Source organism: Jaculus jaculus, chromosome 1, assembly GCF_020740685.1.
Source record: "Jaculus jaculus isolate mJacJac1 chromosome 1, mJacJac1.mat.Y.cur, whole genome shotgun sequence".
In the NCBI taxonomy this organism is placed as follows: Eukaryota; Metazoa; Chordata; class Mammalia; order Rodentia; family Dipodidae; genus Jaculus; species Jaculus jaculus.
The window spans coordinates 314,157,873-314,172,738 of NC_059102.1; the positions used below are offsets into that span (position 1 = coordinate 314,157,873).

At 46.0% G+C, this 14,866-nt stretch overlaps 1 protein-coding gene across 3 annotated transcripts in view; it reads right to left on the minus strand.

The window, feature by feature from the left end:
- The window catches only part of LOC101601843 (carboxyl-terminal PDZ ligand of neuronal nitric oxide synthase protein), a 303,471-nt gene extending 301,380 nt beyond the window's left edge, over nucleotides 1-2,091 (minus strand). For all 3 annotated transcript variants that reach the window (XM_045152904.1, XM_045152911.1, XM_045152896.1), the window contains exon 1: nucleotides 1,951-2,091. In XM_045152904.1, the coding sequence (XP_045008839.1) occupies nucleotides 1,951-2,055 (105 nt within the window). In that variant the 5' untranslated portion in view covers nucleotides 2,056-2,091. The remainder of the gene's footprint in view (nucleotides 1-1,950) is intronic.
- Between the last annotated feature and the right edge of the window lie 12,775 nt (nucleotides 2,092-14,866).

Below are 14,866 nucleotides of genomic sequence, written 5' to 3' on the forward strand. Positions count from 1 at the left end.
CACGGGAAGAATGAGACTGCTTTTTTTGAGAGAGAGTCTCACAAAGAAACACAAGCTAGTCTGGAACTGGAAATTCACTATGTAGCCCAAGCTAGTCACCAATTCAGTGATCCTCCTGCCTCAGTGTCCCAGGCCAAAGGATTACACTAAGAATTGTACTATGCTTACCCACTGATGTTATTATGCACACACATTAGATTCTGACACCTAGTTGAGACCAAATGCAGAGGACTGTGAGAATAAACTGAAAAGCTTAAAAATACTCTAAATCTGATCTCCCTTCTGAACTTCATTCTTAAAAACAGCACCAGTGAACCACACAAGACAAAAGGCAATTTCACAGCTTTTGTATATCCATGAAAATTAAATCATAAACATGATGAAAACTTATACTTTAAAAACTGGGGGCTGGGGACATGGTTCCGCAGTTAAAAGTGCTTGCTGGCAAAGCATACCAGCCCCGAACTCAATTCCTCAGCCATCCACGTCAAGCCAGACCCAAAAAGTGGCAGAAGAGTCTGGGTCATTTGAAGTGACAATAGATCCTGGTGTGTACACACACACACCTTCTAACCAAATCCACAGACCTAGACAAAAATTAACCCATCTCATATCTCAGACCAACGAGACCTATTCTGATAGAGAACTGAGATAAGATCTTGGCTGCCTGCATACCAAGAAAATTGAACTCAGCATCCCAAGGCAGGGTTTGATGTCTACTGGTGGAGAAATGACCATCTCCCCTAGTTCTAACAAATATAACTGGGAAAAGTTATTAAGGGAAAAATATAGTATTTGCCAACTCATACATGCCCACAAGAAGGAAAAATAATCTAAAGATCAGTGACCATATTGGGCACATGACAGACACTCCAAAGATGTTCTGTGTATTGAAGGAAACAGACTTTCATGAGCTGCTAACCTGCACGCACACAGTCATGAAGGAGAAGGGAACAGACAGTAATACTGCTTCCACATCAAAACTCAACATATGCAGAGGGTCAATACTTGACTTTCACTCAGTGACAGGCACACTGTCTGCGTTCAGTGTGCCTGGGTCTTTAAGTCACAGATGGTGGGGAGTAGGGACAGGGGCCATAAAATAAGAGCAGAGCGCTTTTCCATGGAAAAACACTCCCCTGGTGAACAGCAGAGGGAAACTCCACTGCAATTTCAGAAACCAGAACTTCTCATTTGGCAAGGTGCATCACAGTATACAACTGAGGGTCCAGCACAGAGGCTTCTGCGCCCCTTCCCCCCCCCACCCCAGGATACACCCGGGGCTTTGGACTTGGCACGTAAGGCTACCTTCTTCAGGAGCAAATGCTAAAACTTAACACCCCGGCATCACAAACCGAACAAGCGGTTTTCGTCCCCTCCACCTCACATCAAGGACCAGCACATGCAAGTAAGTGGTGCAAAATCAGACACTTAGACACTTAGGAAGTGACTTTAACACCTAGACCGAGTTACCTGGAACTACAAAAAAAAAAAAAAAAAAAAAAAAAAGGCCTGAATTCAGTTCTTTTTTTCCTCAACCAGGAAGCAGGCATGATCCTTTTTAAAGACCTTCCTGAAAGCCCTTGTCCCAGGAGAGCCCAGTAGGTAAATAACACCAGAGCTTCCTTAAAGGGCTTTTAAAGAACCAGGTGCCCAGGCTGCGCCCGTTCACCAGCTTCTGCTCAGAAGGGTTGCAAGAAGTAACCCAACCCAGCGTGCGCAGGCAAGGATGGGGAGCCTGCAGGTGGGAGGAGGGCTGAGGCACCCCACTCAAACTTTGCAGTTGCTCTCCAGCAGTTCTGGCCCTGCACGAGCCCTGGCAGCGTCTGCTGAGAAAGGCCCCCACAATGGCCTAAGCCACTTGCTCGGTGTCCCGGACGGCTGGCATGCCATCCACTACCCAGACGTGCCCTCTCTGGGGCACTACCGTCCCGGTGGGGGTCCCCTCACCTTGGCCTCAAAGCAGATGCCATGCTGGAAGGCGTCCTCGTTGTGCAAAGGGATCCGCAGGTCGTGCCCGTCGTCCACAAGGTTGTACTTGGTTTTGCTGGGCATGGCGAGCCGCGGTGGACCCGAGGCGGCGGCGGCGGCGGTAGGAAAGGGAGAGCGGGGCCGGGCGAGGCGGCGCGGGCGGGGACCGCGGGGCGCGGGGTGGGCAGCGCCCTGGTGGCCGCGGCGGGGACCCGGGGCGACACCGAGGGCCGAGCGGCAGCGGGCGGTGGTGTGGATGCGGGAGAGGCGAGCGGCGCGGCGGCCGCGCTATTCCTGCGGGCGAGGCGGGCGGGAGGGCGGCGCGGCGCCCCGGGGCCGGGGCAGGCGAGCGGAGGGCGCGGGGCGGGCCCCAGAGCTGAAGCGCGCACGGCCCGGGACGAGGAAGAAAAGGCGGCGCTGGCGGCGGCGGCGGCGGCGGCGGCGGCGGGGGAGCGGGTGCCTGTCACGGAGACGCCGGATCCGCCGCCAGCGAGCGAGCGACCGAACGAGCCAGCGAGCGAGCGGCTCCTCCCGCGGGGCGGGCCCGTCCCGGCTCCGCCCGCCGCCCGCCGCCAGGCCCCGCCCACCCGCCGGGCCCCGCCCACCCCGCGCCCGCCGCCCCCGCGCCGCCGCCGCCGCCCGCAGGTGAAAGTCCGCGGAGAGCCGCGCCCCGCCCCGCCCCGCCCCGCCAGACCCCGGCAACTTCGCCCGGGACCCGCGCCCAGGCCGCCGTCTCGCTGCAGAGCTGCACAGGCTGAGCAGCAAAGGCATCGCCTGCGATGTGTTTTCTTTTGTTTGGGGAGGGGGACAGAAGTGCTGTTGATTGCTTTCATTTTTGGGTTTTTTGTGTTGTTTTTTGTTTTTTTTTTCCTGAAAGGCCCAATACCTGTCCCAAGAATCCTCAACCTGAGCATCATTCATTTGGAGAGCCCAGTTTTGAATAAGAACCAGAACTGCGCCCAAATGAGGGAGCTATCTCAGGTGGTTGTTTTTTTGTTTTTTTGTCCCTTTGGCAGTGGTATGTGACTCGTTCTGCGATGCAGGGAGAGATGCCTTGGGGAAGAGTCAAATGTTTAAGTAGTCTGCCTTGTAGAGATAGAGTAGGAAGAAGAACAGTAAGGAGGACAAGAGAATCCCGAATGTTTTGGTGTCCTTAATTAAACTTCTGTTGCTGGGTATAGACAAAAGAGCTTCCCACTTATCTCCGACGGAGATGGTATAGTTCCTGTCTGAGCATATACCGCAGTCAAGTTTGCCTGTTTGTAAGGCGGTCTATTCCTTCTCTCCTTTCCATCAAAATTTTATTTAGAAAAGTTATTTTTGTCGTGGAAGAGATTTGGACAATGGAAAGATGGTGAGTTGCTTGTTCAGTTTCTCGTAGCCTGGGAGGATTTAGGGACCAAACAGTATCCGTCATGCCATCATAGAGATATGTAATAGCCATAGTCACCTTAATACTCCAAAAGTCACGAATTGTAACCATTAGTGTCCAAGCCAGGCATAGCTGAGACCCTCCGACCAAATGACCAGCTCTTCTTGAATTCATCACTTGTTTGGGGGGGGGGGTGTTCTGTTATTATTAGTAATAGTAGTAGTCATTTATTTTTTCAGAGCTGGGGATTGAGCCTAGGCTGTAGTTCCCTACTACTACCCCCACCTTTCTTTTTTCTGTTTCATTTGAGACAGGGTCTCACTAAATCCATGGCTGTGGTTGGCCTTGAACTTGGCAGTCCTCTGCCTCGGCCTCTTTAGTAGCTGGGATAACAAGCCTGCAACCACCAAGCAGGACAGAAACCTGCCTTTAACATCTCATTCTCAGGCCGTTGCTTGTTGCATAAGCCAGCCTTAGAATCGCGTGAAGCATCCTAACGAAATTGTTCTTGCTCGGATTCCGTGATAAATATACACAAAAGAATACATTATTGCCCTAGTTATAGTTCTCATCTTGTTCCATAGGGCTCAAGTACAATTTCCTTTCCTCTATACTATTCCCTGTCTGCTGAAGTTCCTGTCAAGAGGCAGTGTCTTCCCGAATATCTCCCTAAACAAAAGCAAGCAAATGCCTGGGACAAATTAATCATATGCATTATGCTGCACTGACTTTATTATATTCATAAATATTAGTAAGAACCAAAAATACTTTGCACAGAGGAAATGCACCACTAACCTTTTTATAAATACAGGACAGAAGCGCCTAATCAGGCTCGTTTGACTCTTTGAATGTCACTGTGGTTTTAATATGCACCACAATGCACTCCTATGGAACCTGGCACAGTAACTCAACAACTTAAAGGCGTGATGTTAAGTAACTATTTCGATTGCATCTCAGATTCTACCCTAATTAATAATGTCCTCTGACTCTGAGGCCTTTTTTCTAAATTTACTTGAATCTCACTGAACTGATACTGAATTCCATAACCAAGTCTGTAACATATCGTTGTTTCTAGACAAGACCCCAAAAAAAGTCAGAAGCCCAAAGGCCCGTGAGGGTCTAGTACAGAGACTGCAACATGGTGGACACCCAATAATGACTTAAGGAGCTGACAGATAATGATGGCTCATGTACATTCATTTTTCGGGTGTCAGGCATTGTTCTTAGCATCTTATATATGTTATCTAGCTCAATATTCACGCCAACTGAAAAGTTAGCCCCGCTTTACAAAGAGAAGGCACAGAGGGATTTGCATAATTTACTCTGTGTCAAGTTCACACTTGCAAAGGGGCCAGAAGTGAGTCCAAGTCAATTCTGTATCAGCAGGTGGAGCCTATCTGGCCATGGGAAGCTTTTGTTTGCAAATGAGATGCATGTCAAACTCCAGATCTGTGCTTTATGTAGGTGGATATTGTTGCTCAACTATATTCATTCTATTTCTTTTAGAAAATATGTTCCCAAAAAAAAACAAAAGACTTATTCTCTGAATTGCCTCTGCCTTCTACACTGTCAGTACCACACAGAAAACACCCTTATTTGCAGGAACAATAGCAGCCAAGGGGATTTCCTTTTTAAATAACTTTGAAAGTGGTATCAGTCTTGTTCTTACACCTTTAAGTATAATTGAATTTTATCTTCAGCATTCCCAAGCCCATAAATACTGTTTTATTTCTCCTAGCGAATGAAAGGTGTAAGTACCACTTTAATTTCTGTATCTTTTGTTTTGTTTTAGTTCTTTTTAATGCTTTAAATTAATATAGGGGTTCTGACTAAGTAGTCCAGGCAGGACTTAAGCTTGCCATTCTCTGTGTTGGCCTCCCAAATGACTAGGATTACAGACCCTATATCACTATACCCAGTTTGTTTCAGTTTCTGAAACAGGATCTTGCTATGTAACCTAGACTTGCCTGAAATTTCCTATGTAGTCTACACTGGCCTGAAACTCATGATCCTCCTGCCTCAGTGTCCCCCAAGTGCTGGGACTACAGGTGTGTGCCACCACATGGAGCCCCTTCCATATTTCTCACTTACTTATTTACTTGCAGTGCTGGGGATCAAACCCAAGGCTACATCTCCAGCACTGCAAGTAAATGGTACAAAACCTAGTGTACCTTAAACATTGCATAATAAAGTTTAATCTGAAGTACATTTAAAAGATAAACTGTTCAATCATACTTCCTACATTAATTTTGTTCAGGGATTAATCGTAGCACTAGGTGGAGTGGCACATGCTGGTGAGTCTACTCTTAAGGGGCTAAAGCAAGAGGATCAGGAGTTCAAGGCCAGTCTGGGATACATAGCAAGACCTTGTCTCATGAAATAATCAAAACCAGGGGCTGGGGAGATGACTCAGTGGATAAAATACTCACTGCTGGTCAAGACTTCAATTCCACATAAAAATAGATTCCAGAGAGAAATCCTGCCTCAGATGAGATGAAAAGATGAGGACCAACCTAAAAGTTGTCCTCTGACCTCCAAATGCATACTATGGCACCCTCACACAAAATTTAAATAAATCTTAAGGGACTGAGGATGCAGTTCAGTGATAGCAAATCTACATAGCTACTCAGATTCATGGGTTAGATCCCCAGTGCCACAAACTCATAATGATAATAATATATAATTTAGAGTTCATCTAATCCATGTTCTTCACTATAAAGACCAAGAATTAGACTACCAGAGAGTTGGTAATTTGCCCAATTATAACTCTAGACCAGAGTACCTTTCTTGGTAATCTTTCCATCGCAGGGTAATGGGTTATAAATAAATTGAAATCTGACAGCAAACTCTACTTTAAGTACATATTGAGAATTGGGAAAATTAACTTGCTCAAAATTCCGACTTTGTCAGAATATAGCTCAGCATGTATGAGACCCTGGTTCAATCCTCAGTACTGGAAAAAAAATGTTTAATTCCTACTACAGCTTTATAACGGTTTTCCTCTCATTGCTGGGACAAAACACCTGACCAGAAGCATCTTATGCAAAGAAAGGATTTATTTCAGCCTAAAGTTTCAAGGGAAAGCATAGCAGAGCAAACAGCTGGGGAGTCACACCTAGTCACACAGCAAGAGCATGCAAACTCTCCACATCCAGTAGGGCTAGACTAATAAACTTCAAGGACCACCTCCAATAACACCCCTCCTTCAGCAAGGCTCTACCGCCCAAAGGCTCCACCAGCTAGACCTAAGGCTATGGAGGATATTTATATTCAAGCCATCAGTGGCTTGCTAATCATCATATGTGTGGCCTTGCTTGACCATAGGAGATGGGTCCTATTTGCAACTCTACTTTACAAATGAAAAGAATGAGGCTGAGAGGCAAGTAAACTATACTGGTCATAATGCATGAAGTCTTGGGAATCTTACATGAGTAGAGCCAAGGAAAAATGTGTCAGCTTGCTCAATAGTACCAGCATACACACATGTCTACCAAGTCATTGTACAAATACAATATTAAACATTAACAACTCATTATCAACTTCTACCCCTGGGTAACATTTAGCATCAAAAGCCCGAATTTTTTTTTGCATGCTGCCATTTTTATTTTGAAACAGTTTCACTATATTGCCTAAGTTGGCCTTGAACTCCTGGACTCAAATGGTTATTCTGCCTCAACCTCCTGAGTAGCTGAGATTATAGATACATGCCACTGCTCCTAGATCCATGACTGTGATGCAGACAAAGGTAGAAATAATTAACCAATCTTAAAGTTTGACAGTAAAGATATTAAGTGGGACTGCAGAGATGGCTCAGTGGTTAAAGGGCTTGCTTGCAAAGCCTGCCAGCCTGGGTTCAATTCCCCAGTATCCATGAAAGCCACATGCACAAAGTGGTACATACAGCTGGAGTTCATTTGAAGTGGCATCAGGCACTGGCATATGGATTCATTCATTCATTCACTCTGGCTGTCTCTGTTTCTCTCTGTCTCTCTAAAATAACTATTTTTTTTAAATATATGCATATTAAGTGACTTCTCTTCAGTGAGGAAAAATTTGGCCTGTGTCCCAATAAGAAATCTCACTCTTCTGGATGTGATGGTGTACCCTATAATCCTAGTGCTCTGGGAGCTCAGGCAGGAAGATTGTGGAGAGTTAGGACAGCCTGGGTTACATAGATCTCAAAAAGCCAAATATATAAATAATAAAAATTAAAAAGGCCAGGTATAGCGCATCAGCACTTGGGAGACTGAGAAAAGATCAGTACAAGTTTGAAGCCTACACTACGTAGTGAGACCCTGTCTCGAAAAAAACGGGTATGGTGACACATGCCTTTAATCCCAGCACACAGGAGGCAGAGATAGAAGGATCGCTCTGAGTTCAAGGTCATAGTGAATTCCAGATCAGTCTGGCCTAGAGTGAGACCCTACCTTGAAAAACAAAATCAAAAACAAAAAGAAAGGAAAGGAAAGAAAGCAAAGAAAAATAGGGAGGGAGGGAGGGAGGGAGGGAAAGAGGGAGGGAGGAAAGGAAGGGAAAGGGAAGGGAAAGAGAGATTCACATACTGTGACACTGGCCTATATATCTCTACTCACTAAACCAAGAACAAGCTACATTTCTATTGAGTTATTTCCTTTTGTTTTAAAGTAAGTCTCTCTATAAAATCAATTTCCAGAGGGAAGTGCTTTTGGGGTTCTAAGCTTTGGGGTTCCAGTGCTTGTGGGTGCAGGCAGAGTAATAGTGAAGACAAGCTGAGTAGGAATCAGAGAAGCAAGCCTGGTAGAGTGTCTTCCTCCTGTAGGACTTTCCCTCTCACATCATGAACCTGAGAGACAGGAAACACATGCTGTGTAGCAAAGGCTGTGGCTGCTGGGCATGATGGGGCGTGCCTGTGGTCCCAGCTGCCCGGCAAGAGGTCCAGAACTTTGAGGCCAAATGCGTAATAATGTCCTTTTGCATACAACAATGGTGAGGAATTTGGCGCTGTGAAAGAGGCAAAGTCTTAAAAACTGAATCGATTCAGAAAGAAGTTAGATTCCTAGCAGGTTTGGGTTTCCCGTTCTTATACAGATTTGCCCAGTAATCCCTTGCTTTCCTAACTCACGGGAGTCTTTTTCAAATTAAAGTTAACAACTTTATTTCTTGGCCATGCTCAATATTTCAGGCAAGAAATATTTATTGATTCAACAGCTTTGGTCAAAAAGTTCTTTGGCCAAAGGTAGTAACAAGACTTTTAACAAGTATCCCTGCTGTAAGTGCTTCTCAGTGTAGCAGGGTCATAGAAGAGAGTCACATCCTCCATGAAAGAAACCTTTAAAAGCAAAAAGCAACATGTGGACTAAGCCTATAAATAAGCAACATCATTTCTTTGCAGCATGGAGGGAAGGCAAATAGAAAACCACTAGACTCACATGACCAAGTAAAGCTTCACAGAGGCCAGCTGCCTTGAGTTGGGATTGAAAAGGTAAAAGGAGTTTGATAACACAGAGGGAGGCAGGATTTTTGGAGACATTAATGCTACAAACTGTCCTGAGGGGACACTGAAGAGACAAACTCACAGGAAGGAAGTTCTCCTGGAGATAAGACTAGCAGCAGAGCCTGGTGACAGTGAGGGAAGGCCTCAACAGTGAGAAGAGACCTGACTGCTGACCTGGGCTGTGACCCAAGGTACTAATTCAGAGAGATCTTCCTACCCCAATCACCATCACTGCAGAAGAAGGAAAGCAAGGGAGAGAGAAGGAGGGAGGGAATATGGGAGGCATGGAGAAAGTGGGAAGGGAAGGGAAAGGAAGGGAAGGGAGGGGAGGGAAGGGGAAGGGGAAGGGAAGGGGAAGGGAAGGGGAAGAAAAGGGGAAGGGAAGGGAAGGAGGAAGGGAAGGGGGAAGGGAAAGGGAAGGGAAGGGAAGGAAGACAGGAAGGAGAAGGGAAGGTAGAAAGGAAGGGAAGGGAAGGAAGAAAGGAAGGAGAAGGGAAGGAAGAAAGGAAGGAGAAGGGGAAGAGGGAAGGGAAGGAAGGGGAAGAAGGGAAGAAAGGGAAGGAGGAAAAGGAAAGGGGAAGAGGAAAAGAAAACAACATACATCCTCTGGCCTTTTTAGTTTAAGATGCAATTGAAAACTGTTAGGCTGGAACATAGTTCAAGGGCAGAAGACTTGCCAAACATGCACTGGGTTTGATGCCCAGTGCCACAAAAAAGCCAGGGTTGGGGGCAGTTTGCAGTAAGGTCACTGATTGGATTTTCTAGAGAGAGTTGGCTCAGCAGCGGCTGTGCTGGGCTTGCATACCCACACGTGGAAGATGATGAAAACCAAACCGCGATCCTTTATTCCTGGGAATCATAGGCCCCAAAGCCTCCATATGCTCCCTGCCAGGGCCTTGTCAATTCTTGTTCTACTCCATTGTAGTTGTGGCCCTTTTAAATGTAATTTAATTTTATTTTATTTTATTGGTATGGGGGTGCGATTGAGCACACACACCATAGCACATATGTGTAGGTCAGAGGACCACCTTGGGGTGTCAGTCCTCACCTTCCACCTTGAGACAAGGTCTCTTGTCATTTGCAGCTATGAACACCAAACTGGCCTGGGAGCTTCAAGACGCCACAGAGTCCAACTTTACGTGGGTTCTGGGAATCTGAATTCTGGTTTCCAGGCTTGCTAAGCAAAGAGTCATTTACCAGCTTTGGCCCTTTTCACTGGACGATGAATTGAGTATAATTTGGTTAGTATATTTTAATGCTCTTTTTTGAGGGGAGGGGAGGTCACACTATGTCATCCAGGTTGGCCTTGAATACCTAGACTCAAATTACAGGTACACAGCCCTGTACCTGGCCAAAATAACTGGCTGACTAGCTGATAGATGGTACATAATTGATGGGGAAGTTTCTGGTTTAGTTCCTCTACGTAAAATTGATTTCAGGGCCTTTGCTATTACGATTAATGATTCTACAATCACAGGTGTGTAAACATCTGTTCTAAAGTGTGCTCTTCATGAGCTTTTTTCATCTTCTTCTTTAATAAACCTTATACTCATGGAAACTTTCACTAACTGTAATATTTGACTGGCCACAGTACTCCACTCTATCACTAGGCTTGGTAAGGACTTTTCTATGGGCTACTGTATCGATGGTTTATATTTTCACGTTGACAGAACCTAGAATCACCTGTGAGGGATTATGTAGATCAGGTTAGCCTCTGTGTTGAAGTAGGAAGACCACCATGGGGGGGGGGGGGACACCATTGCATTGGCTAGGGCCCTGAACTATATCAAATAAGAGTTGGCTGAGCAACAGCCTACATCTCTCTCTGCTTCCTCACTGTGCTTAATGTGACCTTGTAGCTGCCATAAGCTTCTGCTGCTATGCCTTTCCCACCATGATGGATTGCAACCTGATTTAAGCTGATTTCTGTCAGGTATTTTGTTCCAGCAACAAGAAGTTGCTGTGTGTGGTTGGTGCACATAAGGAAGTGATGGGAGTTCTGCGCAGGTGCACGGGCCACCGGGAGACAGATGAGTGGACTGCAACAGTCAGGTGTGTTAATGTGCACATCAGGTTTATGTTTAGAGGTCCCACCCCAGCCTCACCCTGATCCCCTCAGCATTCTAGCCATTAGATGGGATGCTTTTCCAAAAAGGTATGAACATGAGAAACATTTGTTCCAAATTGCACTTGGCTGCAGTTGATGTGTTATCACGTACGTGGAGCTCAAATTCCAGAGGCTGCCTTTGGCCAGTGAATGGCCCAGCAGGCTGTTCAGAGAGGTGGAAAATCCTGAGGCCCCTCCAGCACTATTGCAAGTAACATGCTCTGAATGGTGTGGAGAGGGGCCAGCTGGTGATGTCTAGGGAGTTATAAAAGAGATCGCAAGGCCTTTTAAGGGAATGAGGCAATTACTAATGATGGAAAACTGCTAAAGCTGGATCTGGATGAGGCCTGAATGCTGCATTAGTTCTCCCGAAATGCCCATAACTTTGGAATAGCATATTCTGCCACTGCCTTGGTGTGGAGTTCAAAACACATCATTGGAGTGTGATGAGCAGAGCCTGTGACGCTCAAAGTGTGGGTGAACGCAGCTGAGCTCGCAACACACGTCAAGCCCAAAGCGGGACTCTGGACCTGGCTGGCACTGCATATCTGTATTTTTCTTTCTTGTTTGCTTGTATAGCACGTAAAAGCTCTGGCCTCAATCCCCAGCACTGGAAAACTGTAGTTCAGCCTTCTGGAGGCAGAGGCAGGAAGCTCATAAGTTCAAGGTCATCTTCAGCTACATGAGACCCTGTTTCAAAACAGAAATCAGTAATCCTTCTGCTAATGAGAAAAACATTCTAGCTAATCAGGTGATCTAAGTGAGACAGTCTTAAGTCAACAAGAATGTACGATTTTATGACATTCAAGTTCTTCTGGAGACCAGTTGGAATATTAAACAGACACAAATGTCACACTTTGGCATATTAGAATGCCTAAGCCCCATTGAGGCCCCTCTCAGCTGACATCCAAGGCTGTTTTCATGGTAATCCCCATGAAATTTTTGATAGATTTTATTGCTTGAAGAATTGTATGAAGCGATTTCCATCTAAACACCAAGAGTAGGTGTAGAGGTGGGTGTTACTTCACTCCCTGTGCATTTTGTGGGTCCTTTTAGGTGTCATTGTCATGTGACCACACTCTGAACAAAAGAAGGAAAGAGATGAAATATCCTTGCCCTCACCTTGGTGTAGCAAATAATTAAGACTGGGATTCAGCTGGGCAGGGTGGTGCATGGCAGTAATCACAAAAACTCGAGATGCTTAGGCAGGAGGCTTACCACAAGTTCAAGGCCACCCTGGGCTACATAACAAGTGCCTGATCAGCCAGGGCTACATAGGAAGACTTTGTCTCCAAAAACAAAAACACCAGTATCCAGGTAACCATGTGGTATAGAAATAGAGCATAAAAATGATTCTCAGGGCCAAAGAGATGACATCAGGGGTCAGAACAGGAGCAGCCACTTTCTGTGGCAACTAGGAAGGGGTAGAGAGCCAGGGAAAATATTCTAGAGGAGGCAAGATGGCTCAGGCAGTAAAGTGCTTGCTATGCAAACACAAGGACTTGAGTTCAGATCCCCAGCACCCACATAAAAGCAGGCTGTAGCAGCCCAGGCATGTAACCCCAGCATTAGAGAGGAGGAGACAGAAGAATTCCTAAGGCTTGCTGGTTAGCAAGTCTAGCCAAATCAGTGAACTACAGGTCTAGTGAGAGAATCTATCTCAAAAAAGGAGGTGGAAGGGCTGGAGATATGGCTCAGTGATTAAGGTACTTGCCTGCCTAATGACCTGGATTCAATTCTCCAGTACCCCATAAAGCCAGATGAACAAAGTGGTACATGCATCTGGAGTTTGTTTGCAGTGGCTAGAGGCCCTGGCACACCCATTCTCCCTCTCTATCTCCCTCTCTCTCTCTCTCTCTCTCTCTCTCTCTCTCTCTTGCTTCCAAATAAATTTGAAGAGATAATTTAAAATTGAGGTGGACGGGGACTGGAGAGATGGCTCAGCAGTTAAGGCACTTGCCTGCAAAGCCTAATGACCCGGGCTTGATTTCTCAGGACCCACATAAAGCCAGATGCACAAAATAGTGCAGGCATCTGGTGTTCATTGGCAGTGGCTGAAGGTCCTGGTTCACCCATTCTCGCTGGCTCTCTTCTCTCTATTTCTCTTTCTGTTTGTAAATAAATAAATAAAACTATTTTTTAAGAAAATGAAGTGGAGAGTGACTGAAGACAAGTGATGTTTTTATTTGGCTTCTACATGCATGTGCATTTATGCATGCGCACACACAAATGAATTACGCATAAACCCATGCATGCGCTTCACACACACATACACATGCCCAAAAAAAAGTTCATTAATTCCAGAAGCAAGAACAGAAAAGGCCGATCCAGGTAGAAGAAAGAGCCAATCAGGCTGTTGCTGACCCTCACTCCATGCAATAGGTGCGTCTGCCCCCTCTACAGATACATTTCCACTTCTAACCAGTCAGTTGAATCCAGCTCAGCCGTTCAGCTTGTGTCCTTCCCAAGCTAACTCCAGGGACCTGGCTATCATAGTAGCTATGGGTACAGAGGTTGGGAAGGACCATGAGCCATACTTCAAGGCCTGTCAGGACTCTGACCACTGTCCTTGGCTCTGTGTGCATGGGCCAGAAAAGGAAGAGGGTCCCCACAAAGGGTTTGTGCTCCCATTTTAGCCCGTGAAGGAAAAAAGATAATCGCTCTTTTCAGGGTTACAATTCCTCCCAGCAAAGAAAGACACTGTGATGCTCTGGGCACAGAAAGTCAGTCACAGGTCTGGTCTCAACATCTGGGCATGCACACATGCATATGTGATTCAAGGAGCGAGAAGGAATCGCATCATCTCTGTTCCATCCTCACGGCACCTGGCATCTCAAGACAAAATGATGGAATCCTTTATTGCACAGCACAGACCCCTCATTGCCTCTCAGGGGCACACAGCTAGTGTGAGGCAGACATGCCTGGCCCCACAAGGAGGAGAAAGCACATCACTGATGTGCCATATGCTAGAAAGTGCCCTGTACGCCCACTGATATTATCTCACTTAGTCTCATGACAACTCTGGTGGCCAGAGATGGCTGACTTTAACCTTGCCACATCTGTTCCTTTGTTTGCAGGGCATCTGTTGTGGTTTGAATGTGAAATATTCCCCCACAGGCTTATGTGTTTGAACCCTTGTGTCCTAGCTGGTGGCACTACTTTGGAAGACTGTAGAACCTTTAGGAGTGGGGCCTTGCTGGAGGAAGTGAGTGACTGGTGGTGGGCCGTGAGGTTTGGTGGCTGGGCCCCACTTCTCATCCACTTTCTGCTCCTGCATTGTACAGATGCATTGTAACCATCCACCTCATGCCTGTGCCTCCAGGCCTTCCTACCATGATGGTCAATATCTTCCTTTTGCTTATTTTTATTTTTTAATATTTTGTTTATTTAAGAGAGGGTGAGATAACGTCACACACACACACACACACACAGAGAGAGAGAGAGAAAATGGGAGTGTCAGGGCCTCTAGCCACTGTAAATGAACTCCAGACACATGCACCACCTTACAAGTACTGGGAAATAGAACCTGGGTCCTTAGGCTTTACTGGCAAGTGCCTTAACTGCTACGCCATCTCTCCAGCCCCTCTTCTTTTCTTTTTTTTTTTTTCCTTCTTTTCTTTTTTAAACAATTTTATTTATTTATTTGGGAGACATATAGAAAATGGGCATGCCAGGGCCTCCAACTACTGCGAAGGAACTCTAGACACACCCACCACCTTTTGCATCTGGCTTCCCTGGGTCCTAGGGAATCAAAACTCAGTCCTTAGGCTTAACCACTAGGCCATTTCTCCAGCCCTGTATTTCTTCTTAAACTGTAAGATGTCCTTCCTCCTTACATTGCTTCTTATAGGGTATTTGGTCACAACATTTAAAAAAAAAAAAACTAACAAAACATCCAACTAGAAAAAGGCACCAGATGTCAACTTTTCCAAATAGACCATGT